Genomic DNA, 26904 nt, shown 5'->3' with positions numbered 1-26904 from the left:
GTTCTTCCTGGTGGCCTCCACCAGACTTGCTCTGGGTCCTATTGGTACTGCAGACCCCAAAAATGGATGTAGTCTTCCAGCCATATGCCTTCAGAAGAAGGGTCAGGCAACCTCAAGACATGGATGTTTGGATTGAAGCTTCATGGGTCTGCAACTTCAGCAAGAGTCTCTGCAGCTCAACGGGATCCAGGAGCTCTGCAGCCCTGGTCCTTCCCACCAGCAGGGTTTTCCCAGCAGCGTTTTATCACCGGTTGGAGAATAGGGTTTTGGGACAGGTTGGAAAATGAGTGCCAGGAGGGTACAGGCTGCTCTGTACCCAGCACAGCTGTGTTTAACCCAATAGCAGTAGTACCACCACATTTAATTCCTTGCCAATGAGTCTGAGCTAACATTTCACTCACTCCTATCAGGAGTGTTTGCTCTTCTGCCAAGCACACGGAGCAGTGAGTAACTCACCAGCTGCTGGGAGATTAGAGGACAAGAGATAAACCTGTTAGGTTTGATAAAAGTACAAAATGCTGCTAAGGGCAATTGTTGCTTGGTGCAAACGCATTTGGCATTTATTAATGAAGATGGAGCTGCAGAGGGCACCCAAGAGACCATAGGGCAGGATGCTTTGATGCAGTCTTCTCCTTTCCAAGCTCATCTTTTGACTGAGTCCTAAAATCTGTGACACCTTGTAGGAGTCTACCAGACGCACAGAAAGGCACAGAAACCAACATGACAGGGATGGTGTTCAAGAAACGTGTAGATACAGTACTTAGGGATGTGGTTTATTAGCCAATACTGTTGGCAGGTCCCTCAACAGGTCCCTGTTGGCAGGATGGTTGAATTAGATGATTTTAGAGGTCTTTTCCAATACTAATGTTTCTGTGATCATATGATTCTGTGAAACACTCAGAAGAATGCACGCAGGTTTTTTATTCAGACAGCTGCTGTATGATTACAGCACACCAAAGGAAGAGGATTTCTGAGCTTTCTGCTCTTGACAGCTGATTCCCATCCCTGTTTTTAGTATGGGTTGTCTCGGACATATTCCATGATTGTTTTCAGACCCAGCCAGGTCTCCTCAGCAGTGGGGATAATTTGGGCAGCTGGAAGGAGGAATCCATAGCGACCCGTGTCTCGCAGCTCGAAGGCAAATGAGTATTTGATGCCATAATCATAGCTCCAGTCAATGCTGCCTCCACTGGCTTGGTCTGAAAGAGAAATGGAGAAAAAACAGAGGATGAACAGAGGACTGATCTGAGTTCTGCTTTCATACTTCTTATGCCTGTGAGGGGCAAGTATGAGGTTTCCATGGGAGAACTCAGCTCCAAAGTCACTCTCCAGGAGGAGTTCTGCTCCCAAGACGGGATCAGAAGAGCAAAATTACTCACAGATAGTAGTGCAAATGCTCCCCACTGTGTAGGTGGTGCCATGCAGGGACTGGATGGAATTGGCAGCAGCTTTCCCTATGGTGTTCTGCAGAGGGAAGGATAAAGGATGAGTCAGAGTGTAGCCACATTAAATGTTAAGATTTCACCAGCCTGAATTGTACTCAGGAAAATCTCCAAGCTGGTTTACAGCCTGTTCTCACTCCCACAAAAAATAAAAATAAAAAACAGTCACACCAAATCAATCAATTTCTTAATTACTCATCCTACTGACAGTCCTGTCCACTTCAACTATGACAGAGGTTCATATTCTATCACAGATATTACAGCTGAGATGCTATCCTTAAAGCAGAAAAGATTACTGGATGAGCAAAGGCCAAGAATGGAGAGGGAGGTCATGTGCTTGCGTAAGACTATGGCTTTTCTTTTAAAGGCATTGCATTTCCTCAGGTCTTTGCTTGCTCTCATGGATGGTTACTGTTATGGATGGCCCTTGTTTTCATCCTGATAGCTCACTATAACTTCAGTGTGGAAAGCCAGCTGGACAGAACAGAGGAAGCTAAACCCAAGTCACTGTTTCTCACCAGCTCGGCGTTGTCTGCTGGCGGAGTGCATTTATAACCATAGGGATACATCAGGAGCTGAGAGTAACTGTGCAGGGTGAGGAAGGCCCGGATGTTTCCATGATTCTTAATAAAATTTACAACAGATTTAACTTCCACCTCCGAGTTGGCACTGGGTCCACGGTAAGAGTCAGAACAGGGGTTACTACTGGCTCCAGGACCTGTTGGTACAAAGTGGGAGCAAAGATAAATCTTTAAGAATTGGTGCTCATGGAAGTTCAAGGCGGATCAACACTAAGCTGAGCTTTCCTATGATCCAAAAGCTTTAAGTGTTGATAAATACTAGAACAGAATACCCAAGGGAGATCAGTTCTGGAAGATACAGATTACTTCCTTCATCTTTTGTTCATTAGCAATTAATCAATATGAAATTATCCTTATAAAACAGCTACCATCCTGTTTGATAATTTTCTTTCAGAGTCCCTTATATCAAGGAGATTGTTGGTCCAGTATAACAGGATCCAGAGGCACAAAAGGGAATTTTCTTCTTACAGCTAGAATCCAGAAACTTTATCCTTACCTCCAAAACCTGCGTCCCAGTTCCTGTTTGGATCCACTCCAATGCACAGACTGCCTGAGTTCTTGGAGCGGGTCTTCCGCCACATGCGATTCTGAAACAAGGACACACTTTGGCTTAAAAGGCACAGACCTCAGTCCTTCCATTAACCCTGTTGTCTAGAAATAGTTGCCATTCAGCAGGATGGGATGCTAGACACAAGCCTGAGAATACTTCTGATGGGCTGACAGCCAAGGAGTCACAGAATCAAAGGGTTGGTGAACTTACAGTGAAGGAGAAAGATGGATTAGACAACTATCTTTGGCTTCTTTTGTAACTCCACCTTAAAACATCAGAAATGGACTTTCAGAGCTTATTTCCCTCACTTTTATTGGCTTGGAAGGGCATGACAGCTTTCTGAGTCAGCTTAGACATACAATGTGCTTTACTCACTGTGGTGTGAGTGAATTCGTATCCATCAGGGTTAGCGACTGGCAGCAGGAAAATGTCCAGGTTGTTCAGCAGAGAGGTGGTGGATGGATCATTCCCATAGTCAGAGGCAATCTATGCAGACACAATGATCATCACATCGTGATTATCAGCAAATTTCTTACCCTCTAACCATGTACAGAGGCAAGACTGGCTTTCAGAGCAGGCAAAAGAGAGTCCACAGAGCAGGCTGAACACATGCAGGTGCAGTGAACTTTTATGTAGAGGCATACTCGAGACAAAATAGCATCAATCACTGCCAAAGTGACCTTTCTAGCTATCCACATTGCACTCGCTTGGGTAACCCACTCTCGGGAATGGATGCCAGCATCGAGCCAGATGGCAGGGCGGTTTCCTCTTCCAGTGCTGAACTGTCAAACAAAAGAAAAAGTATTTAAAACCCTCACCCAGTAAGAACATCCTATACAGACAAGGCTGAATTGTGCTGCATCTACACCACGTATGGATGTTAGTACTGCTATATTCATATGCATTCACACTGATGCGTGATGTATCATACCTTGAGGGCATACAGTGGCCGCTTTTCATAGGATTCCCCAATCTGGATCTTACTGACAATGTTGCCATACTCAGATGCAAGATTATCCAGTTCTTGGTAAATCTGAAATGAAAAGCCACGATGGCATTTACATCACATTTATGTGCAGTGCTGCCCAGAAAACTGCAGGACCTGCTGAAATCCACTTTTATCTCCTTTTGCCTTGCCGTGGTCTTGCCAAAACCTCATCACACCTTATATCAGCATAGTCAGTGCTGTTTCCAACATCACAGATGTAGACAGAAGCACTGCCTAGCCATCACTGAATCATAGAATGGCCTGGGTTGAAAAAGACAACAATCATCATCCAGTTTGAACCTCCCTGCTATGTGCAGGGTCACCAACCACCAGACCAGGCTGCCCAGAGCCACATCCAGCCTGGATCAAGATCCATTTATTACAGGAATATGTTCAAAAACTTCTTTCAAAACCTTCTTTAATAACTTCTGGTAGTAAACATATTTTCCCTCTACTCTACTTGATGGTTACCAGCATCCTGTATTTTCTTACATTCATTTATTTCTCAGTTTCATTTGAAGATCAGAACTGAGGGGCTTTGACAGAACTCTGTAGAAGTTTATCAAGAAGTACAATCAACATTTGCCTGTTCCAACACTCTGTGAGGGAGCACTGGCTTCCCATGCTGACTGACCATGAAATTAATATATTTAAAAACCAAACTATCTACCAGAAGAAGCCAGAAAGGAACTTTCAATCTTAATATGTTTGATTGAAGACAGCGTAAAAAAAAAAAAAAAAAAAAGGCCAGATAAAAAGAGTAATCTTCCCCAAAACCTAGATCTGAAGTACTCACAGAAGCTAAAGAATGGTAAGTTCCATAGTTGAAAGTGCTGCTGCTGCGTTCCATTTGTTGACTGGCAACTATATCTCGCTTTTCTCTGTCGAGAACGACCTGAAATAAGCCATTCAATTATTGGAAAGCGTGCTTAACTTCCAAACTTATGACCAAATGTTTGTCAAATAATGAAATGGTGGCTTTGCACACTCATTGAAAGAGGCCAGACTGTGAATCACTATTTGGTTCCCCAGGATTTAAAAGCTGATCACACGGCATTGCCTACCTGCAGGTCTTCAATCAGGATTGAGTACTCAATCCCATGGGACTCCAGGAAGACTTTGACTGCCTGGAGGCTGTGAGCAGGGATTCGTACATCCACAGGGAGGGCAGGGGTGGAGGGATTTAACCAGAAATCAAGCTGAAAAGAAAAGGGAAAATGGATTTGGTTTGGGAGACAGTGTGCTTTGCAACAGTTTTGCTAAAGCTTTAGAAACACAGATTTCTTCCAAAGTTGAATAACTCCTGCAGTGCTGTTCCCCATCATGCAGAAGGAAATGTTCATCTTCTATGGTGATCATTTTACTACTCTTCCTTTTAGCAGCAGTAGTTTCAAGAATAATATGAATTATTTCTTTTATTTCTCCTTTGGTTGTGCTGTTCTAAAGTCTAGTTTCTATAATATTCAAATCAATATATTTTTTTAAAGAAAGTGATAAGAAAAATTCTCACCAATAGCAATAAGAGCAGTAATAACTGAGAACTTAATAGCATATTTCCTGTTTCAATATAACACAGATTGATTAACAAATTCTTTCCACTGCTCTGGGTGACAAGTAAAAAAGTATTAGCACCTCATTTTCACAATGGGGTTTTTGATCCTAAGATCAAGAGCAGTTCAAATACAATTGCAAACCCAACAGGGAGAAAATTTGGATGCAGGCACTCCTGACTGTAAGGCTGATACTAGAACTAGTAGATCAAAAAACATATGTTGTGACAGTATCTCCCTATGTCACGGTGCAAACCTTCCAAATCTAATGCAAAGTCCTACCAGGCTAAGTCCTCCTTCGGTCTGAAGTGTTAAATAATGCCCCTGTGACAGTGAAATACCTCAAGATGATCCAATGTTTCCAAAAACTGTAGCTTCTGCAGTTGTTCCTCATTTCTTGTCTTGATACGGAGAACCTGGTGCCTGCAATAAATTAGAAACAGCTTTGGTTGGAACTAGATCATCTTTGAGGTCTCTTCCAATCCAAGCCAATCTATGATCCTATGATTGAGAAGGGGTCTGGTTGAATTTACTATTGAGATTACAATTTTGTTGAGTAGTTATAGAATCATAGAAACAAACAGTTTGAAAAAAGACCACAACGATCATCCAGCCCAACCACCAACACAACACACCACCACCACCCCCACTAAGCCATATCAGCCAATATTGACTTCTTTATAGTTGACAGTTCAACCTACAACCTGCAGAACCAGCCTGGTATATGGGCACTGGATTAATAACAAGATAAAGGGAATGCTCAAGATCTCATCATAAACAATACATCATGTGGATGAGTTGTTAATTGGTTACAAGGATTCATGCTCTATCTATTGGTTGTTCTTTGTCAAGAACTTGCTAGGAAAAAATAATTGTGAACCATCGAATGTTTGCAGAGTAAACAAAGCAGAGGGAACACTAAATATGGGGCTTGTTTCACTTTTCCTCAGTCTAGTCAGGCTATTGACAAATTCCCCTGCGTTACCATGAGAGAATGGCTTGTAAATCCAGGTGGAGTTAATCCCCTCCTGGAAGCTCCTTACTCTGCTGCTCACAGGGGTAATCTCAGACATTGATTTAGACTACAGCACAACACAGCCATCGTGATGTCCCTAAGTGGTTTTTAGGACATGAAAATGATACACAGTGATCCAGGTGGTTTAGGAATATGAAAGTGAGCAGTGCTGATGCTGCCTTTGCTGGTGGCATATGGGGATGGGCTTGTTTGCATTCTCTTCCCTAGGTTAATGTTGGAGACAACCAATCCATGAGGCCACATATCCCAACCTGGCTCAGCTGCTCTGTTGGCACCCAGTGCAAGCAGTGCTGGAAAATGGAGATGACTCAGTGCAAATCAACATGAATAACTGCAGAATTGGAAATCACATTGTAAGAAAAGGTAAAGAAGAAACTTAACATAGGAGCTCCATTATGTGTGTATTTATTTGCTAGTGTGATCTCAGCTGCTGAGAAGCAAAGCTCTTTAACTCTAGTTTCCTCGATCTGCTTAACTGAAGTCTAAAATTCTTTTACCAAATTAAGTCAACAAAGAAGGCACTTTACCACATTAACTTACTATTGGATTCCCCATGATTTATGTTGAATTAGATTCTCCCCTGAAGAAGAGATGAGGTTCACTAACCATACTTCTGGAGGTGACTGAGGAATGAATTCACAAGAACCCAGTCTGCATTATGCCAGGAATCAGATTAATAGGTTCTCCTGGTCTTGATATTAACACTAGAATTTTAGTAAATAATGTATATTGTTTTTCTTTCTCTTAATCCTCACATTTCAATGTAGAGATACACTCAGTAGAATCCAGTGTTCACTTACTACATCTATTACTCTTCGGTTTTCTATTATTTCCTTTTATAGCTCCTATGGGGTCAGTAAGGCAGTGAGGAAACAGATCAGGAGTAATTTTGCAATCCAACGTTCAGAAGAACCTTCAGAATGGTTGGAAATAAAGATTCAAACTATTTAGAAAGGCTCTGAAGGGTATTATGTGTTTAAAGAGAAATAGGAACCTTCAAAAACAATGGGAAACTATTGACCCTTCAGACCTAAAGGCAGGCTGTGATCTTCTGGCTCTGGTCTGTGCTGGATCAGATCTGAACTCTCTCAAGTGCTGCAGTGAGGTTCAACTTCAGGTCTTTGTTGAGATCTCTCCTTAACCTGCATCAAAGCTGCAACAAAGCCTTGCTTGAATACGAATTTTGGAGCTCAACTCTGCAACTAAACCCTTCACCTCAAACGAGTCAGATGAAACTAAAGAAGAGATTCCTTCAAACAAGGGAGAACCAAAGTCGTGGAACAAGTTGGTCATAAAAAGCAAAGAATGTGCCCCAAGCTGATTTTGTAAAGATAAGGAAGAACAAGTGGAAAATAGAGTCTTGCAGTGAAAGGTCTTGCACAAAAGCATGACTCACCCAACAAAAGTTTCCAGGCACAAGGCAGCCCCAAAGAGGGCACTGAAGATCAAAATCAGCTTCATGGTTGATGCGAAGGGCAACTCAGTCTAGCAAAGGGGAATTTATACAGGACTTGTTAGGAATCCCTTCTTCAAAACATATGAATTCCATGTGATTAAATTCTCACATGTATCAGCATTTCAAGGTAACCAATAGATAGGAGGTCAATTTCAGCTCCAGAATTTTTTTTCCACTCGGGTTCAAACCAGTAAAGAATTATTTTCAAAGCTTTGCACACAAAGAATTCTAGTAAATGTTTTTCCAGATAGAGGAAAGTAGAATGAAATTTAATGTTATCCCAACTGTTACTGGGGGCAAGGAGTCCTACCTGTAGATTCTTGGCCATGGGTTTTTCTCCTATCTTAGTAGCCTACCACAGCAGAAAGATCTCATCCTATCAAAAATGCTTGAAGTGAACAGTTATTTTGAAGGATGAGCTCCAGCTCACACGTTACATATTCTATTCTGTATATTCTTTATTGAAACTAGCATCTCCAATCTTCAGATGTGGTGGTTTCATATGGATTCAGTGCTTCAAGAAAATTAAAGATGCAGCAAATTTCACGTGAAGGCAACGCACAATAGGAGCAGAAACCAAGCCACGGGTGAACAGGAACTCAGGAACTCAGCTCTGCAGCTACTCTCCTCCTTGGACAACCTTGCCAGATGTCCTTATCTAATGAAGAATTCTCAGAAGGCTTAATAAAGTGCTGGTGCAGCCATTGCTGGAGCCTCTCAGCCTTACAATGCCCACAGGGCTGCTCCCTGATCCAAAAGTTCTCTATCTCCCTTTGTTTTTGTGCTGGACGCTGTTTATGGCTCACTTCATGGAGGATGGACTGCATCTCGTTGGCCTTCCACACTGGTGCCCAGCTATATGAGTTGCCATTGTCAACATTGGAGGTTCTCTCCTGGCTGAGCTTTGAGAACTGCTTCTCTTGCCTTTGATCACCGGAACACATCGCAGTGGTTGTCTCAGAGTGACAGGTAGAGATGTAGGGCTGTTGGATGCACTTTTCTTTAATCCCATTATAAATATTACTAAGGAAGAGCCGGGCATTGAAAGTGCTGTAAAATGCGCTGATAGGGCTACTGGGAACTAATATGGGAGAGAACAGAGACAGTTCAGCTACTCTGCAGTCAGCCTCAGATTGCCCTCCCAGGAGCCACACCTTCCACCCTGAAAATCTTGGTGAAGGACTGAGGAAAATAAATCTCTGAATAAATCCTCAAAAGAAGTTCTTATTAAAGAGACTTCACCCACACTGCTCTAAAGAGATTGCCCAGAGAGGTGGTGGATGCCCCATCCTTGGAGACACTCAAGGTCGGGTAGGATGGGGCTCTGAGAAACCTGATCAAGCTGTAGGTGTCCCTGTTTCCTGCAGGGGAGTTGGGCCAGATGACCTTTAAGGCTCCCTTCCAACTCAAACGATTCTACAATTTATCACTACCTCCCCCAATTTCCACTCCTACCCTGCTACTTCTACCCATCATGTGCATGCACAGCTCATCCCAGTAAGTCTCTTCCAAGGGAGCCTCAGGCAGGGATTATTCCTGTTTTGGCAATAAAGAATTAGTCATCCTGCAATGGCTGTATCTTGGGAGCACGTTATGGAGACCATACACTCTGCAAGGAGCTAAAAATGGATCCTACGAGTCCACAGGTCTCTGGTGTCCATGGGAAATGAGCAGATCTCCTCTCCCCTCAAAGTAAATCAGGTAAGGTGAGTTTCTCCTTAAAGACACGATCCACCAGGAGGATTTACTGCTTCTAGCACTGCAATAATTCTGGTGGGACACAAATTTAAACTGCAGCCTTCAAAATTCTGTAGAGAACTGACAGTGCATCCACGCCACCTCCTGTGGATTCACTCTTTCAAAACAGGATGGAGAGGCTTAATTTAGGGTGAAATTACAGCTTGCTTCATTAGTCACGCTATATCCTGCATGGAGTTAAAGGCTGCCAAGAGATTCTGACAAATATTATGTCAGAGCCCAGAACATACCAACAAGTGCCTTGACCGGCCCCATTTAATGTCTCCACCCACTGCATTTAAGTCCAAGCCTTTGCACCCACTCCTGATCCTCACTGAAGCATTGTGGTGGTTACAGAAGGCTGTGACCTCTCTATGTAGCCATGAGGTCCTGCAGGGCTGAACCCCAGGGAAAATCATATGGGAAAAGCCCTGTGTAGGCTGAAAGTCAACCTCATAGTGCTCCACTCAGGGTTCAGAACATCAGAGCAAATGATGGAGCAGCAAGAGCAGGGGTGTACCACTGCAGTGAGCCAGAAGCCAAAGGTGACAGCAAGGCAGGTAAGGTAGAGAGCTTACCACAAGCAGCACGGCCCCGCAGGACCCAAACACAAGGAGCAAAACAAATCTGGTGACACCGACCAATGACAGCCAGTCCAGATCCCCAGATAAGTCCACAGTTGCAATGCAGGTCCAAGGGCAGGTCGTCTAGAGCTACGAGAACTCTCAGAATCCACAGCAGCTCAAATGACCAAATGAATGCCCTCAGCTTAAATGCAGCTCCCAATGGGCGGAGGATGTGTGGGAGGGTGCCCCATGTGAGGCCCTGACACATTTGTGTGGGCAGAGTGGGATGCTCTGCGCAGTCCCTAAATGCTGTCCCATGCAGTGAATCACAAATCCTGCGGTGGCACGTTAACAAGTGAAGGGTTAAATGAAGAGTTAAGCCATCAAGCTCAGAGGGAGTCACTCCCTTTTTGTACAGTTTGGACCTTCTGTCATTGCCCGTGTCTGAAAAATGCAACCAAGATACAGCATGGCAGTCTCTCCTGTCACATGGGAAGGGTAAGGGCTGGGTAGGAAGAGGAAGCATCTGTTCTCATTGTGCCCTCGGAGCACATTTGAGATGGAGTCTACGACCTGTGGCCCCACTTATCTCCCATCCTGTGGCTAAAAACAAGTGTTTGGCAATTTGTAGGAAAGTGGAGGACAGAGAGTGGGAAGGGAGGACGAGCAGTGCTGCTCTCCTGGTGCTCCTGGTGCCCCTCATTTCCCCTCTGCCCTCTCCCCATATATCACCTCCTGCTCTCTCAAGGGGCCCTGGGGCATTTTGTGTCAAACTTTGGTGAATCCTATGCACAAATTTACAAAACTCATCTTTACCTTTGGAAGTGTTCTCCCTTTTGTCAGAACATAACCTTTTATCTTGAGCTTTCCAGAAGATCTGTTTCAGGAAAATAACATTTGTTACTTAGAACAGTGTATAAACACTGCTTCCTTCATATCCAGGGGGAAAACACATTCTACAATACATAGAAATGTTTGTCAACCTGCAACAGCATCACAGCAAAGGGCTCCATCTGTAACTCTGCTCTGTCTGGTCTAAGTTAATCCAGTGCAATTGTCTATAATGCAATTCATTATGGATTACTGCTGGGAGAACTATTATTTCTGTAAGTAATGGATTACTTCTTCATTCCTAATCCACAAGGCACCTTAGCAATGCCCCAGATAAAGAATGAGTAAGGATTTAAGTACGTGGCTCACCATTACTAGACAGCACTGGCATCATTTTAGCATCAAAACCCTCATATTGATCTCCCCGGAGAATGTGCAGCTCTGTGCCAATGAAATAAAACTGATTGCAGTGAAGCTATTTACATTCACCTTAAGTTTCTTTAAATCAGGAAATCCATGCCTTCCACTTTTCAGCTAATTACTAACTAGTAATAATCAGAAGAGGATGGAAATGGTACTGAGGGAGATACGATCGCTTACTTATACCTGGAGATTAAAGGTAGTCTAACAGCAACATCATCCCTTGAGATAATTGCAAATAATAATAACTTCCTTAGAAGTTCTTCACAAGGCTCATAATGGGCTTCTGCTGGAGTCCAGCAGGTGTCAGCACAAAACACAACATTAAATGATATCTTACTCGAGTGTAAGCATAGCAGAGAAGGCAGATAATCAAAATGCCAGTGCAGCACCAAAACAGGATTTCCCCTTCAACCCTCCCAGGGCCTTCCTCATCTTCGTGGTATTTCCTCTCATCTGGTTTCTGACTGGTGCCAGAGGCCAAGAGCTCATTTTGCAGATCATACCACCAAAGATAGCAAGAAGGATGTCCCATGGAGCTGCGTTGCTGGACATACAACTTTGTGTTATCCCTGCTCCAGAAGGACAGCATTGCTGCATTCAGAGCAGCTCCTCAGCAACCCTTAGTCCAACAGACAGACTCTGGAACACTTGGAGAGGAAGCACAGAGATGATGACATCACAAGAGTTTGTCTTTTTAGTGCCCATTAAATCCTTTGGCTCTGATCCAGGGTGTGCTCTCAAGTCATAAAGTCATAGAATCACAGAATGGCTTAGGCTGGAGAGAACCTTAAAGATCACCTAGGTCCAGACGCAGCAGGTCTGCTCTCAAGGAGTTCTTCTACCAATCTGTACTTATATATCTATGTTTGCCCTGACCCAAGAGCAACACCTGCAGTTGGCCTTGTTGAACCTCATTAGGTTCACGTGGGCTCACTCCTCAGGCCTGTCCAGGCCCCTTTGGATGGTGTTCCTTCCTTCTTTTGTGTCATCTGCACCACTCAGCTTGGCGTCATCAGCAAATTTGCTGAGGGTGCACTCAATCCCACTATTTTTGTCACTGAACCAGTCCCAAGACAGATCACTGGGGGACACCACTGGAAAACCCACTGGGGACGCCACTGGGACACCCACCTGGGTGGGTGGTTGGACTGGATGATCTTGGAGGTCTTTTCCTACCTTAGTGATACTATGATTCTATGATCTTTAAATATATGTTCATAAGTACAGTAATACATGTTCTAAATCACTTATGTATAAGTCTTGAATATATGATAGGATTCCTAAAATATTCTGTAATTAATAAAGGTCTTTGATATTATGGAATTAAAGAGAGAGTTTAGCTTTTAAGATGCCTGTGAAAGAACTTTTGGAGCTTAGGCTACCATGTGAACGGACTCTGGCATTTCTGCTTGTAGTACTTAGCATAGAGAGTAGATATACAAGCAGTTACACAAAGAATAATCTTTTACTTTGTACGCAATTAATGTGTACTCGCAAATCTCCCCTGGGTCTCCTCTTCTCCAGACTGAACAATTCCAGTGTATTTTGAAGAATGTCCAGAAATCAAACAAAGCAAAAAGGCTGAACAGAGATGCAAATGCAAGTCCTAGAGAAAACACAGAAATTTCTATAATGCCAGGTGGACTGAGCACAGGGAATAGCAATTCATGATTTTTCTCTCCCTCTTGTCACTTTTCACCATTTAGTTCTATTTGACACAGCTAGTTTAGAGCCTACTCATCTGAACAGGCTGCCCAAGGAGGTGGTTGAGTTACTATCCCTGGAGAAGTTCAATAAACATGCAGATGTGGTGCTAAGGAACAAGGTTTAGTGGGCAACATTGGTGGTAGGTGGAGTAGATGATCTGAAAGGTCTTTTCCAACCTTAATGATTCTGTGATTCTTTTCTGGCATACACAGACAACTGGGAGACACATTCTCCCTTATTGTCAGCAAAAACAATGAAACACCTGACCAGGTGAGAAGTACTGCACCTTATTATCGCCTTTTACCACATTTTATCATCTGTTTCTCTCCATTATCTACATTAGGGTCCTAAGATGAACTGCTGTCGTTTATACTGAGATTATGTGGGATGAGTCCCATTCCTGGAGTCCTGCAGGAGCTCTGACAGATTCTATCACAAAGATATTTTGTGAATCTACAGTGTTCTTCCATTGGGTACGTGTCCAGAAGGAGGAATGTCAATTAACAGGAGGCTGAGGAAGGAAAAAGGTGAGCAACAACTGCTTGCAAGTTTATTAGTGAACAAATTTACAAACAATCCCCATGTGCAGCCTACTTCACTAACCCAGAGCAGCTTAAATGGCAGCTGCAGATGCCAAGAATGCTCAATGAAGAGGTGCTGGGGTTTCCATTCTTCCATTCCAGCAGGAAACACTACCTGCCTTTGTAGTGATCTGCATAGCTTCAGAACTCACCTGACCCGGGGCATCCTCTAAGGGCAGAATTTACTCATTTGCCCAGAAGCTACTTAATGGGATGGGCTCAAAGCTCCTGGCTGATATGAGCACAGTTTCACCTCCTAATGACTCTGCTGAATGTGCCCTGACATGTACCACACTAAAGATACCGAGGGCAAATCCTCCTCCTCACCCTCAGGTACCTATTTCAGGGGGGAACCACCATTTCTTGGAAGCATCCCAGTAGAGTCGCTGTCAGCTCCCTGCACCAGAAACTGAAAATTCATCAGAATCAATGTGTGGCTCTCTTTGGATGTCAGGGGGAAATTCTTTACAGAGAGAGTAGTGAGGTTCTAGAACAGAGAGCTGCCCAGAGAGGTTGTGAATGCCCCGTTCCTGGAGGTATTCAAGGCCAGATTGGATGGGGCCCTGGGCAGCCTGGTCTGGTATTAAATGTGGAGGTTGGTGGCCCTGCCTGTGGCAGGGTGGCTGGAGATTTATGATCCTTGAGGTCCCTTCCAACCCTGTGATTCTGTGATTCTCTCAGTGCTGGCTGCTGACAGAACTCATTAGAGGATCTTGTTAGCGAGCACCTCAGCGCCAAGATGGCGGCGCCCTCACTCGCCCCTTCCCGCCCAAGCCATCCGCCAGCAGTCGTTCCCATAACAACAGGCGCCGTCCCCATAGCAACAAGCCCCGCCCCTCTTCCCTGCGCGTCGCAGGTAGTGACATCACTTTACGTCGCCCACTCGCGCAGGCGCAGACGGTGCGGCCGTTATGGCTGCGTGAGGGGAGCGCGGTGGGGTTGGCGGTGTTTCCGTTGTCCTTGAGGGAAATTGCGTGTCTTTGCGGTTTTCCCGCTCCGCAGCAGGTATTTGGGAGTGTTCTCAGGGTCTTCTAGGTTGGAGGGGGTCGTCTGTTTGGGCCTGTGAGGGTTTGGGGTGTGAGGCCTGTTGGGATGGGGATCGTCCGTGTCTGACAGGATTTAGGGCGGAAGGAGCTGTGGGGCCGAGTCTGTGTGATGGGTCAGGGCCGAGGGGGAGATGTGGAGCCTCATCTGTGTGAGTGTGGGGAACTGCTGCCCTCAGAGGTGCTGAAGGTATGGGAAGGAAAGTAAAGGTGTCTGCTTAGAGCTGTGTTTATCAGTGTGAGAAGTCTCGGAGCTCAAATTGTAGGAAATGTACCATACAGCTTATTCTTATATAATTCTTCTAGTGAAGAGTTTGAGTCATAGCAGTAAACAAGCCTGTGATAGGAACCTGGTGCAGCTCCTCTGCCAGACATGCATGCTCTGTTTTGTGTGGGTTTGCTCGTTCCTTTCCCTGCCCTTCCCAGCTCCAGTTCTCCAAGAGATGGAATTCTCACTTCGTGCTGTGCAGCTGTGTTACATGCAGGGATAGGCTGCAGCACCAACTGGAATCTCACTGTGCTTGATACCGCCCACAGTCACAGAAATGGTCCCTAGGCTGAACACATCCATGCTTTCCCCAGCTTTTATCTTTGTTTTGCAGCATCAGAGCCCAGGAGACCTCCAGTGTACTGACAGAGGGCCATCTCTTCTCATTAGCTTCAGGGAAGACATCATATATATCTTCATTATTTGAAGGGAGTGTATAAACAGGAGTGGGAACAACTGTTCATGAGGGGTAGATAGTGATAGGATAAGGGGGAATGGTTTTAAACTGAGATAGGAGAGGTTTAGGTTAGATATTAGGAGGAAGTTTTTCACACACAGGGTGGTGAGGCACTGGAACAGGTTGCCCAAGGAGGTTGTGGATGCCCCATCCCTAGGGCATTCAAGGCCAGGCTGGATGTGGCTCTGGGCAGCCTGGGCTGGTGGTTGGTGACCCTGCACACAGCAGGGGGGTTGAAACTGGTTGATCATTGTGGTCCTTTTCAACCCAGGCCATTCTAAGAAACAGCAAATAACATTATTTTTGTGGAAGCAACGTTCAGTTCATAGAAATCATTTGTGTTGGAAGGGATCTTTAAAGGTCATTTAGTCCAACTCCCCTGCAATGAACAGCAATACCTACAGCAAGGTCCCACAGTGACTATGGACAACTTGTATCAGTGCATTTACCATAGAATGGTTTGGGTTGGAAGGGATCTTAAAGCTCGTCTGGGCTGTACTTACAGAGAGGTATCATGTAGCTGTCAGAGAGATCAGTGATACATGGACAGAGAGTGTTCAGATGTACTGAAATCACAGGAGGCTACTTTCTGGTCTGAAAACACTGTTGTGTGCAGGTGTGAATGGGAATTTTCCATAGAGAAACTGCAAAATTCTGCAGATCCTTCCGAGCTGCACTTGCTTGGAGAAGACAGGAGCTTTGCTTCTTGCTTCTGCAGCATGTTATCTTTCAAAAATGAGGCTGGGTTCTGTCTTTCTCCTCTTATCTGCACCTCACTGGAGAAAAAGGATGCTGCTTTGCAGTAATGAGCTGGAGAAATACTGGAAAAATATTCCTTATATACACAGTAAAAATAATCTGCAGGGTTTGTTTGCTTTTTATTTGGTAAGCATGACTCAGTGCCCAAAGGTAAAGCCCTGAGTTTTAGATTCCTGTTTTTTTTTCTTTAACCTTATGCTGACTAATAATCTTAGTGTCTAAAAATTGAGGTTTTTTTTCTCTTTACTTTGTCCTTGTTGTTACAGATCATGACACCAGAACAGAGTCCAACCACTTCCCTCATCGACAGGACCATCAAGATGAGAAAAGAGACAGAAGCCCGGAAGGTGGTCTTGGCCTGGGGCCTCCTTAACGTGTCATTTGCAGGCATGATATATACTGAAATGTATGTTTTGCTGCTACATCTGATCCAAACAAACAAAGTTCTCCAGTATTTCATTGGTTACAGTAGCAAAATGGCAACTTATTTTTTTCTTTTTTCTTTTCAGGACTGGAAAACTCATAAGCACGTATTACAACATAACATACTGGCCACTCTGGTATATCGGTGAGTTGCTGCAGCATTTAATTTTCAGAGTTCTTTTCTGTATCGTGGGTGTGTGTGGTGCATCACAATAATTTAAATTCGTTTCAGATGAGTAGACTCTAAACTACGGTGTCAAATACAACTAAATGGTGTAAAGGAGCAAGAGAGAGAGAAAAATTTTGAGTTGTTATTTATTCTTCATGCTCAACCCACATAGAAAATTCTGTGTTTATTCTAGAACTTGCATTCGCGTCTCTGTTCAGCCTGAATGCTTTGTTTGATTTCTGGAGGTACTTCAAATACACGGTGGCACCAACAAGTTTGGTTATGAGTCCTGGACAGCAGACCCTGCTGGGGCTGCAGAATACAGGTGGGTGTTATAAATACCTCTGGCAGCCCTTTTGTGTTCTTTTGGTTTTGTTTTCTGGTGTTATGTTCCTTCAGTGCAAGATTCTTTGAGGAGTTCAGAATTATATGAACAGTAAGCTTAAATTACCTGCAGCACATTAGAATTCAGAGCATCAAGTTTTTGTAGAACTGGAGGGGGAAGCACATAGTAAAAAAAAAAAAAAAAAAAAAAAAAAAAGGATTTGATAGTGAGGGACTCAAGTGCTGTGAGGCTGAATGAGGAGTTTGTAACCTATAGGTTTATCATAGAATCATAGAATGGCCTGAGTTGGAAAGAACCACGATGACCAGTTTCAACCCCCCAGCTATGTGCCATCCACCAGCCCAGGCTGCCCAGAGCCACATCCAGCCTGGTCTTGAATGCCTCCAGGGATGGGCATCCACAACCTCCTTGGGCAACCTGTTCCAGTGTGTCACCACCCTCTGAGTGAAAAACTTCCTCCTAATATCCAACCTAAACCTCCCCTGTCTCAGTTTAAAACCATTTCCTCTTGTTCTATCACTATCCACCCTCATAAACAGTCTTTCCCCCTCCTTTTTATACACTCCCTTCAAATATTGGAAGGCCACAATGAGGTCTCCCTGGAACCTTCTCTTCTCCAACTGTTTATGTTTAATATTATTCTGATGTCATATGGAGTAAAAAGATCAGAAATCGGAGAGACTTACAAATCTTGATGATCTTTCCACCATCTTCATGATTGTTTTTCTGTATTCCAGCGGTACAAACAACTCCACCACGTGAACTGACAGCAAAGAAAGTCCCTTCTTCAACACCTTCTCCTCCGATCCAGGGTCAAAGTGTGCTGAGTTACAGCCCATCTCGCTCTCCTAGTGCCAGTCCAAAGTTTACCACCAGTTGTATCCCAGGGTACAGCCCTCAGCTGCAGGCTCTGTCCAACAGCAGTGCTTCTTACAGCAGTACGATCACCTATTCACCAGGCAGCACCTACAATAAGGTAAGGACCAAGGCATCTTTCAAGTCTTTGCATTAGGTCATCGTGTCCTCGTGTTGTGCTGCTGAAGGTGAGCACCAGGTAGCTGAGAGTTGTGTTCACGTGTGTCCCACACGCAGAATCACACAGAATGGCAAGGTTTGGAAGGGACCTCAAGGATCATGAATCTCCAACCCCCCTGCCACATGCAGGGCCACCAACCTCCCCATTTAATACTAGACCAGGCTGCCCGGGGCCCCATCCAGTCTGGCCTTGAACACCTCCAGGGATGGATGGAGCATCCACAACCTCTCTGGGCAGCCTGGTCCAGCACCTCACCACTTTCATAGTAAAGAACTTCCCCCTGACATCCAACCTAAATCTTCCCTTCCTCAACTTCAACTAATTTCCCTTTGTCCTGCTGTTATCTACCCTTTCAAAGAGTTGATTTCCCCTCCCGTTTGTAGGCTCTCTTTAGGTATGGAAAGGCTGCAATGAGGTCACCCCTCAGCCTTCTCCAGGCTGAACAAGCCCAGCTCCCTCAGCCTCTTTGTAGGAGAGGTGCTCCAGCCCCCTGATCATCTTTGTGGCCCTCCTCTGGACCCTCTCCAACAACTCTCTGTCAAAGAGCTGACACAGTCTTATATTCACATCGTTTACAAATCAGAATGCAGTTCTGTCCTTTGTGTGTGACGCAACGGTTTGCTTTTATTTGCCCAAGATTTCCAACTTCAGCCCCTCTCCTGGTGGATCTCCGTACCCCACAAGCATTGGACCAGTGGAAAGCGGTGGGCTGAGATCTCGTTACCGCTCCTCGCCCATTCTCTATAATTCTCCTACTGGCAAAGAAGATTACATGACAGACCTGAAGTCATTGGACACCTTCCTTCGAAGTGAAGAAGAGAAGCAGCATCGAGTTCAGTTGGGTAAGGAAAGAAAACAGTTTGATCTGGAAAGCTTGGCAAGGGCATGGTGCTGGTTTGATGCTAGAGTTGATTTTGTGGATGAGGAAAGTTGCAAATGACTCTAGCAGAAAGCACTGGTAGACCTCACTCATTAGTGTTAATCACCTGTGAACTTGGTAATGATGGTTGCTGAACAGTTCAGCCTTCTACTGAGTATTTAAGACATGATGTAGAATGCCATAATGTCTACCCATGGCTTAGGAGCTTGGGAGTTTTTCCTCTGAAGTATTTCTTTGGGTAGGATAAGCACTTCTTACCCACAGAATCAACCTTACTGAGGCATGTGCTGATGGATTGTGTCCACAGTGTTTGCTGGTTGTTGTGGACAGTGATAAGATGAAGGGCTTTAATCACCTTGATGAGAGGTGTATCTTGTGGAGAAGATACTGCAGATAAGGAGGGGCTTGAATTACCTGCAGGTTGCTTTTGTCCTGCATAGATACAATGCTTGTTAAGATAGAGAATGAAATCAGTGTTGAAATCAGATTGATTTCAGGGTCTGTACTCATGGTAATTGGTGTTCATGTCTTGTCAATGCCTTACTGCGCTGACTTGCTGCCTGTACTGTTGCTTCCAGAGTTACTTGGCTATAATTTCACATGACCTGTTAATGAATTATTCTTTCAGGAAGTTCAGATTCCAGCTCTCCTTCCAGCAGCCCAACCTTTTGGAACTACAGCCGTTCCATGGGAGACTATGCCCAGATTCTGAGGAAGTTCCAGTATCAGCTGGCTTGCAGGTCCCAGGCTCCATCAGCACACAAAGATGAAGCTGATCTGAGCTCAAAGCAGGCTGCAGAGGAGGTAAATTCAGCAGCAAGGTAGCCAAGAGAGAAGCAGGCCCCTAAAATATACAGCCTCATCCAAAGGTTTGAATTTGAGCTCTAAAAGTGTTTGAGAGAGAGAAATCCTAGAAATCCTATAGCATTTACATCCTGCAGCTTTTAAGATTCCATGTCAATGTAAAGGGATGTAAATTATAGTTGTAAAATGATTTCTGCACTGGAGAGCAAGGGATATTTTGGATAAAATATATTTGTAACATAAAAATTGACTTGAAACACATCTGTTCAACTGTGTGTTCTGTATATCTGAAGGATATAAAACATTCTCCTTCACTCCTGCATCTCAAAGTCTGATTTGAAGAAACACCATTAGTATGCCTTCGATTCAATTTATCTTTTTTTAGTATTTCACACATAAACCCAAAGCAGCTTCCCTATTCAGATGCCTTTCAAATCTATCCCAATAGATCTGAGAGCTTAAAACTCAACTTGGACTCCTGCAGGGGTCTTGTAACATGAATAAAGAATGGGAATGTAGTAGAAGCCTACAGACACAAGGATTCTGAAACAAACGTGATTTGAATGATGTGCTGAAGTTAGCATCAGAAAATGTTTTAGACCTTAAAAACTCTCTTGGCTTTCCTGTGTAATAATGTCCTTTCCACAGGTTTGGGCACGAGTGATGATGAATCGGCAGCTGCTTGATCACATGGACTCCTGGACTGCAAAGTTCAGAAATGTAAGTCCTGTTTCTAAGGGCTGCGTGGCTTTTGGAAACAAGCAGAGCAGAGTGGAAAAGTTTTGTGTGTCCCTGCATGCCTGGGGAGGTGGAAAAGGGTTGCATTGTGTGTGAGGGTTGGGACGTGCTTGTGCAAGGAGGTGAAAACAGCTTGTAAGAGTGATACTGAGATGTATTACTGAATAATTACATCATTAAGTACACAAAAGCATCTTGGATGCAACAAGATTTGGCTTTCCTTTTTGTGGTTTGGTCGTTAAATATATATATATATGGGATTTCAGACTTGTTTTCCTGTGCTTGAAGCACAGAAAATTACAAAAATAATTTCACTGGAACAGGTTGCCCAAGGAGGCTGCGAATGCCCCATCCCTGGAGGCATTCAAGACCAGGCTGGATGTGGCTCTGGGCAGCCTGGGCTGGTGGTTGGCGACCCTGCACACAGCAGGGGGGTTGAAACTGGTTGATCTTTGAGGTCCTTTTCAACCCAGGCCATTCTATGATTCTATGAAAATTCCATCCCACGAGTTGACTTTTTCTTACAATCCTCAGCTATGTAATTAAAAATTAAAAAGGTTTTAGTCTTAGCAGTAGGACTTGCTGTAGCAGAAGAATCTAATTGCACACAATGGGAGCATCACTAGTAAAACTAACTTTGATTGCCCCTCCAGTCATACCATCTATCAAGTATGAGGTTTTACTTGCTTAAGAAAAAATAATTTTGACCTAGGTGAAAAGTGAAGACTTGTGTGAGATCCATACCAAACACACAAGCATCTGCTCATTAATAGGGCCAGCTTGCTTCACTCCCCAAATCCTGTCACATACAAATACTCCTGAGGTGGTTATCAGCTCCTTGTTTTCCTGAAGCAGATTTGAGAAGGGAGTTGACCCATCAAAGTATAACGTATCTTTATGGATGAGGGGCTCTCCCTCATAATACCACTTCCCTCATTGTTTAGAAAAACTTTATCTGATTCCTGCTAGGAATTTGTTTTCTTAACTCTTACATTTTCTGGCCTGTCAGAAGATATTAGAATCATTTAAACTCATTGTGATTCACTTGCCATGCTCTGTATGTGGCTTAGTGTTTCTGTTGGTCAGCATTTTTGTGATTATAACAGCAGTGCTGACTGGGGCATAAATTAAGGGGTATTTTTAAGTATTCTGGGCATGAACTTAGGGATATTTTTAAGTATTCTTGTTACTTCTGACCTTTTGAATTTTCACCTTTTTCTTTCTTAGTGGATTAATGAAACTATTCTGGTGCCACTTGTCCAAGAGATTGAATCTGTGAGCACTCAGCTGAGAAGAATGGGGTGTCCAGAACTGCAGATTGGAGGTAGGATGCCCCGTCACTTTGGGATTTCTGATATTGATTGACAGAGGGCTGCTCTGTGACTGGAGAATAGAATAGGTGTCGTATTAATCTTCATCAGACTTAATTTATATTTGTTTCTATTGCATGTTGGTGTGGCTTCTGTTCCATGAAGAGTGCTTTTCCAAACCCTTAAAATTAGCTGCTTTCCGAAAGGACTTCATAAAATTCTGCTGAACTGAGATTTTCTTTTTTATTTAATGATAAAATTCTGAGGGAACTGCTTCTCATGTCACTTTGTTATCCCCTTAATCAATGAGAGGATTTGATCTGCTGCCTTTAAATGAAGTCCATTTTTTTTGGCCTGGTCATAGTGTCCACTCAGGAGCTACAGCTGCTGTGATGCCACTGGAAAATTGATCAGTGCTCACCCCATCTCCATCTGCTTATTCTCTATGCTCTTCAAAGTGGGCATTGGTTCCTTGTGGCTTTTATATTCTGTGATATAAAGCAGTTGTCTGCTCTTTCATTTGCCTGGAAGTTAACACTGAGATGCTGTATCATGTGTTAAATATTTCTGGGGTTTAATTTGCCAGAAAGGAGAGTTCTATGTAATGATGCTTGGTAAAGGAGTCTGTTGACATGTGCTGGCTCTTCTTGTATTGCAGAAGCCAGCATCAGCAGTCTGAAGCAAGCAGCGCTCGTGAAAGCTCCACTCATTCCAACCCTGAATGCTATAGTGCAATATTTGGATCTTACACCAAACCAGGAATACTTGGTCGAAAGGATCAAAGGTGTGTGGTGATGCTTTGCGAACTTGGAGAGACTTCAGTTACCACAGTCAAGTATGGTGGCATTAGACACTGCTTTATTCGAAGTGTTCACACAATCACAGTAGGGACAAGAGCCATGTTTAAGCAGGAGATGCATTTCTAGTTCTGTAGCAATGTAATGATACAGGACTTGGATATAACTTTGCCTTTAAATGTTTCTAAAAGCTTTATTTCTTGTTTTCCTCCCATGTACTTTGAGTGCAGAGTGCTGAGTTTAACCCTTTCACTAATCAAAAATAAACATCACTCTGTAAATTTACTCCCCCAGTATTTTTTCCTACTTAGTGCACTGTAAATATGCCTGAAGTCCTTGAAGCTTGCATAAAACACTGCTCTCATGTACTCTCAGTAACAGAATAAATATTGTTGCTTTCAGAGCTTTCTCAGGGAGGATGCATGAGTTCCTTCCGATGGAACCGAGGAGGAGATTTCAAAGGCCGTAAGTGGGACACTGACCTGCCCACAGACTCTTCTGTAAGTGCTGCCTTTCAGCATTGGTTTTGGAGGTGGTGGCCTGTAGGCCTTTTGAGGAACACAAAAATAATCCTGTTTGCATTGCTACGAAGATAATCCCATTGTAGTCAGTGAGATTACGTGGGGAATAATGCAAATGGGATTGGATGTTGCATAGATTACAAAAAGGCAGTTGCATACCTTAGTCTTGGGCTCTTGAGCTCACATGAAATGTTTCTCAGATAGCTCTGGGGAGCAGCCTTACTAGTAGGGATCTTGCTGGGGCAAACCAAGCCTATTAACTTCTAATGCAAGGAAAACCTTTCACCTTGTTCTCCTTTTCCTTTGCTGTAATGGACAAAGAGAGAATGGAGATGGAGTGGTGTGGCTGCTGTTTGAGTCTTGAAACAGGATTTATTTTTCTAGTTGTGAAGATGATGAAGTGTTTAATTGTGGGTGGCTGCAGATGAGCTCTCACTGCATTGGCAGAAAGCAAGCTGAGCAGCTCAGAAGTGCTTAAAGATCCCGAGGCAGAAAACCACAACCCCTACATTCAGTCTTTTATCAAAACCAGATAGCATAGGTCGTGTTGGATATCAAACTTCTACGTATATTAAGCTTCTAAGAACTCTGGGAAAGAAGTTTTGATGTATCATTAATATGAACACTGGCTGTAAAATGTTGGTATTAAATTGCTCAAAGGCAATTACTAGAAGAAGTGATACTGATGTGCATTTTTGTTAATCTCATCTGATGTCACAAAGAAGTGCTTTCTGAGGTTAGTCTTCAGACTTGATGTTCTCTGGCCTTTAGTCCATGGAAACTCTTTTGTCTGCAAAACAGTAAGGTACTCTTCCTAGGACTTCATTTCAAAATGAGGAGAAAGGAGAAACTTGCTAAATAGGTGTCGTGTTGTAAAACTTGAGTTGGATGGCATCTGCCCTTCTCGGCCATCCCTGAAACAGAAGGCTTGCAGTTTATGGCCCAGATCTGCTCACAAGATCCGTGGCTCTGCCAGGTTCTGCAGGACGCCAGGATAAAATTACTTGTGTGTGAACTGAGCTCCTGACACTCAGCATCAGTTTTGTCACGCTGTGGCTGGCACTCTTCTCATTTACTGGAAGAAATAAATTTGTCTCCACCCACGTGGCAGCCTTGCTCCATTGAAATCCACGCTTTAAGCCCTGAGCTGCTGAACAGAGTGGAGTTAAGTCAGGGCTGCAACCAAATGCTGTGAGTCGTGCCTGATGTTATGGGAAGAATCTTGCTGTATTGTTGCATGTTGTTCTTTGGTCTCTTTAAGGCTGCTAAACCACAGTTTGTTTTTGTTAACCCAGATCATCATGCATGTGTTCTGCACTTACCTGGACTCCAGACTCCCACCTCACCCCAAGTATCCTGATGGCAAAACCTTCACTTCCCAGCACTTCATTCAAACACCCGACAAACCAGGTACTGGTGTTCACAGCGTGCTCCCTGAGCTGCTGGTTGTGTCACAACAGCACCTTCAAAATCCACCTTACCTTTTCAACTTGTCATCCACAGACACTTCGAATGAAAATGTGTTTTGCATCTACCAAAGCAGCATCAACCCACCCCACTACGAGCTGATTTACCAGCGCCACGTCTACAATCTGCCCAAGGTACACCAGTGTTGCTGCTATCAGAAAATAGATCTTATTTGTCTGATTTGGGATGTTGGCTCAGTGCAGAAAGCAAACCTTAACTCTATCACTGACCATTGTGTAGTATTTAATCTGCCATTAAATAATAGCTTTAGTAAATATTTAAGGTGCACAAGTACCTGGGCAGTATCTTCTTGTGTTCTTTTTCCTTATCTGACAATTGGTATCTAAAATACCAAGTCATACAACCTGTGATGCATATTATCAACATTTCACCTCTTTTTTTTTTTCTTCTCCCCTCTCCTGACAACATGCACTGCAGTGCCATTTTGTGATGCGTTCATTGTAGCTGCTTCTTGTCTGAAATATTGATGTGGTTTCTAAGCTCCTTTCTCCTTCTGTGACTTTAGGGTAGAAACAACATGTTCCACACCTTGCTCATGTTTCTGTATATCATAAAGACAAAGGAATCTGGGATGCTGGGGTGAGTAATGTGTCGTCCTGATGTGTTGTGTCCTATTGTCTGAAGGCACCTCGAACCAAAACCGATGCAGTGGGGTGATCACAGAATGATAGAATGGCCTGGGTTGAAAAGGATCATGTAGTTTCAACCCCTCTGCTATGTGCAGGGTCACCAAAAATATCCAAATCGCCTTCTCATTTGAAATAACAGCAGATTTTTCATAAAAATAGAGTTGTATTTGTTTGAACACACAGAGGAGAAGTTTAGTGTGTAGGTGGAGACTGTGCTGGGGAGGAGTGGTGTTGCTTTCTGGCCTGAGAAGCTCTGCTGTTTATAACCAGAGACAAAAGCCATCATGCCATAGCCTCATGTTTTTGGCACAACAAGACATGTTTGGAGTATACACTGAAAAGTTGCCTTGAAATAAAAATAGTATCAAGGCTTTCCCTTGCTCCAGAATTCTTTGCTCTGGAAGTGCTCTGCACAGCTCAGAGCAAAGCACAGTGCCTGCCTGCTTGATACAGTGCTGACCTGTCATGACTACTTGCTTTAAACAGGCACTTTGATTTCCTTGCACCTGATTGTGATGACTTTGTTTCTGCAGACGTGTAAACCTTGGCTTGTCGGGAGTGAACGTCCTGTGGATTTTTGGAGAATAAACCTCATGGGATTGCTTCAAAAAGATGATGAGCTGGCTTCTGGCAAGACAAAGTGAGCAGTGTCATTGCCTTGTTGACTTGAACACAGACTCTGTGAAACACAATACCTTAAGCTCTGCTCTGTGAGCAGAGAAGTGTTTATAATTCCTACAGGTTTCACCATCACATTTTTTAAAACATTTTGTTGTTGAAACACTCCAGGATCTGAATTCTGGGCAGATTTTCTCTTTCCATCTCTTCACCTCAGCAAACCCTGCTTAAAAAAGCCCTTTCCTGTTGGTGTACCCTCCAGTGCCATCACTACTCTGAAGATGAACTGTGCCAGATGGAAAGAGAAAACTGAATTCAGTATGTAAGATTTTTTTTTAATTTTTTTTTTCTTTTAAAATAAGCAAGTTTGGGTGTCTTACTAAGCTGTGAAACACCGTGGGCGCCTTGAGTACAACCACATCTCCCTTTGCCTTTGCTTTTTTGTTTTTTTTATTATTTTTTATCTCATTTTACTTCTCCCGTCAGCTTTTCTCCTGGTACCCCCTCACTCTGGAGGCCGTGCAGCCTGGCTTCAGCATCTCTGGATGAGACCAAACTCTGTGAACCTGGTCCCCATTTTTGAGTCATATTTGTTTCAGAGATAAGTTTGGTTCTTCAAAGATACATTTGGCATTTGCCAAAAAGAAAAAAACACAACCAAACCTTTTAACACGGGTAGGAGGAAAGATTTCAGAGATGTATGTAGCTTAATTTTGTTAAGCAGGGATAAAAATTCACTGCCCTGAGTTGCTGAAGCTTTTTTTGAGCTTAAGGCAGGGATGTCACTTTGTTCCTTTTGCATCTCAGCTTTGACGGGGTCCTTTATTTGCTACTGTCAACTGCCAAAAACCATTTGCACATCTAAAGTAGGAGAACTACGTAGGGCTGAGACTGGGACTGAGCATTCCCTGTGTTTTGTTACATATTTTTGTACTGTATACATCTATCTTTTTCACTCAGTTTTGTCCTACAGCCCCAGGCACGCACCAACACGAACTGAGGTTCTGTGATTTGCTCAGGACAGGTGCTGTCACCTCTCTCTGTAAATGGAAGAACCAATTGTTTTGTGACTCTGTTTTGAGGGAGATACAGGTTATTATTTTTTTTTCTGATGGCTGACAACAAAATGGCTCATTTGGTTCCTGCATTAAATGGGTTCATCTTAGTCAA

General features: G+C 43.6%; 2 protein-coding genes across 2 annotated transcripts; one reads left to right on the top strand and one right to left on the bottom strand.

Moving 5' to 3' along the window:
- Nucleotides 1-753: 753 nt before the first annotated feature.
- On the bottom strand, nucleotides 754-17725 carry LOC100544216 (carboxypeptidase A2). The gene is made up of 11 exons (XM_085209723.1): nucleotides 17600-17725; nucleotides 5453-5534; nucleotides 4626-4760; nucleotides 4358-4456; nucleotides 3505-3606; nucleotides 3254-3355; nucleotides 2949-3059; nucleotides 2520-2610; nucleotides 1961-2160; nucleotides 1380-1464; nucleotides 754-1199 (listed from the first exon to the last, which is right to left on the bottom strand). Exons 4-11 carry the CDS (start codon nucleotides 4409-4411, stop codon nucleotides 1012-1014), a joined length of 933 nt encoding a protein of 310 aa, XP_085065849.1. The 5' UTR covers nucleotides 4412-4456; nucleotides 4626-4760; nucleotides 5453-5534; nucleotides 17600-17725; the 3' UTR covers nucleotides 754-1011.
- TMEM209 (transmembrane protein 209) lies at nucleotides 14304-26904 on the top strand. Its single transcript, XM_010707956.4, has 15 exons — nucleotides 14304-14453; nucleotides 16242-16381; nucleotides 16485-16543; nucleotides 16761-16892; nucleotides 17651-17889; nucleotides 18587-18791; nucleotides 19458-19633; nucleotides 20282-20353; nucleotides 21599-21695; nucleotides 22340-22465; nucleotides 22881-22978; nucleotides 24295-24409; nucleotides 24503-24600; nucleotides 24993-25066; nucleotides 25650-26904. The coding sequence occupies exons 2-15, from the start codon at nucleotides 16245-16247 to the stop codon at nucleotides 25702-25704; spliced, it is 1683 nt and encodes a 560-aa protein (XP_010706258.1). The 5' UTR covers nucleotides 14304-14453; nucleotides 16242-16244; the 3' UTR covers nucleotides 25705-26904.

This window comes from Meleagris gallopavo, chromosome 1 (assembly GCF_905368555.1).
Source record: "Meleagris gallopavo chromosome 1, MGAL_WU_HG_1.1, whole genome shotgun sequence".
NCBI lineage: Eukaryota > Metazoa > Chordata > Aves > Galliformes > Phasianidae > Meleagris > Meleagris gallopavo.
The sequence above is the reverse complement of the archived record's forward strand: the minus strand, read 5'-3'. Positions and strand labels throughout refer to the sequence as shown.

What these genes read in the sequence shown, in the direction of transcription:
- LOC100544216 (XM_085209723.1), bottom strand. Translation starts at nt 4,411, where the DNA reads ATGGAACGCAGCAGCAGCACTTTCAACTATGGAACTTACCATTCTTTA. An exon ending in CAGCAGACAACGCCGAGCTG is followed by an intron (nt 1,465 to 1,960) that starts GTGAGAAACAGT and finishes TTCCCTCTGCAG; the next exon opens with AACACCATAGGGAAAGCTGC. An exon ending in GAGCATTTGCACTACTATCT is followed by an intron (nt 1,200 to 1,379) that starts GTGAGTAATTTT and finishes TTTCTCTTTCAG; the next exon opens with ACCAAGCCAGTGGAGGCAGC.
- TMEM209 (XM_010707956.4), top strand. Translation starts at nt 16,245, where the DNA reads ATGACACCAGAACAGAGTCCAACCACTTCCCTCATCGACAGGACCATC. An exon ending in GGCATGATATATACTGAAAT is followed by an intron (nt 16,382 to 16,484) that starts GTATGTTTTGCT and finishes TTTTCTTTTCAG; the next exon opens with GACTGGAAAACTCATAAGCA. An exon ending in GCAGCATCGAGTTCAGTTGG is followed by an intron (nt 18,792 to 19,457) that starts GTAAGGAAAGAA and finishes TTATTCTTTCAG; the next exon opens with GAAGTTCAGATTCCAGCTCT.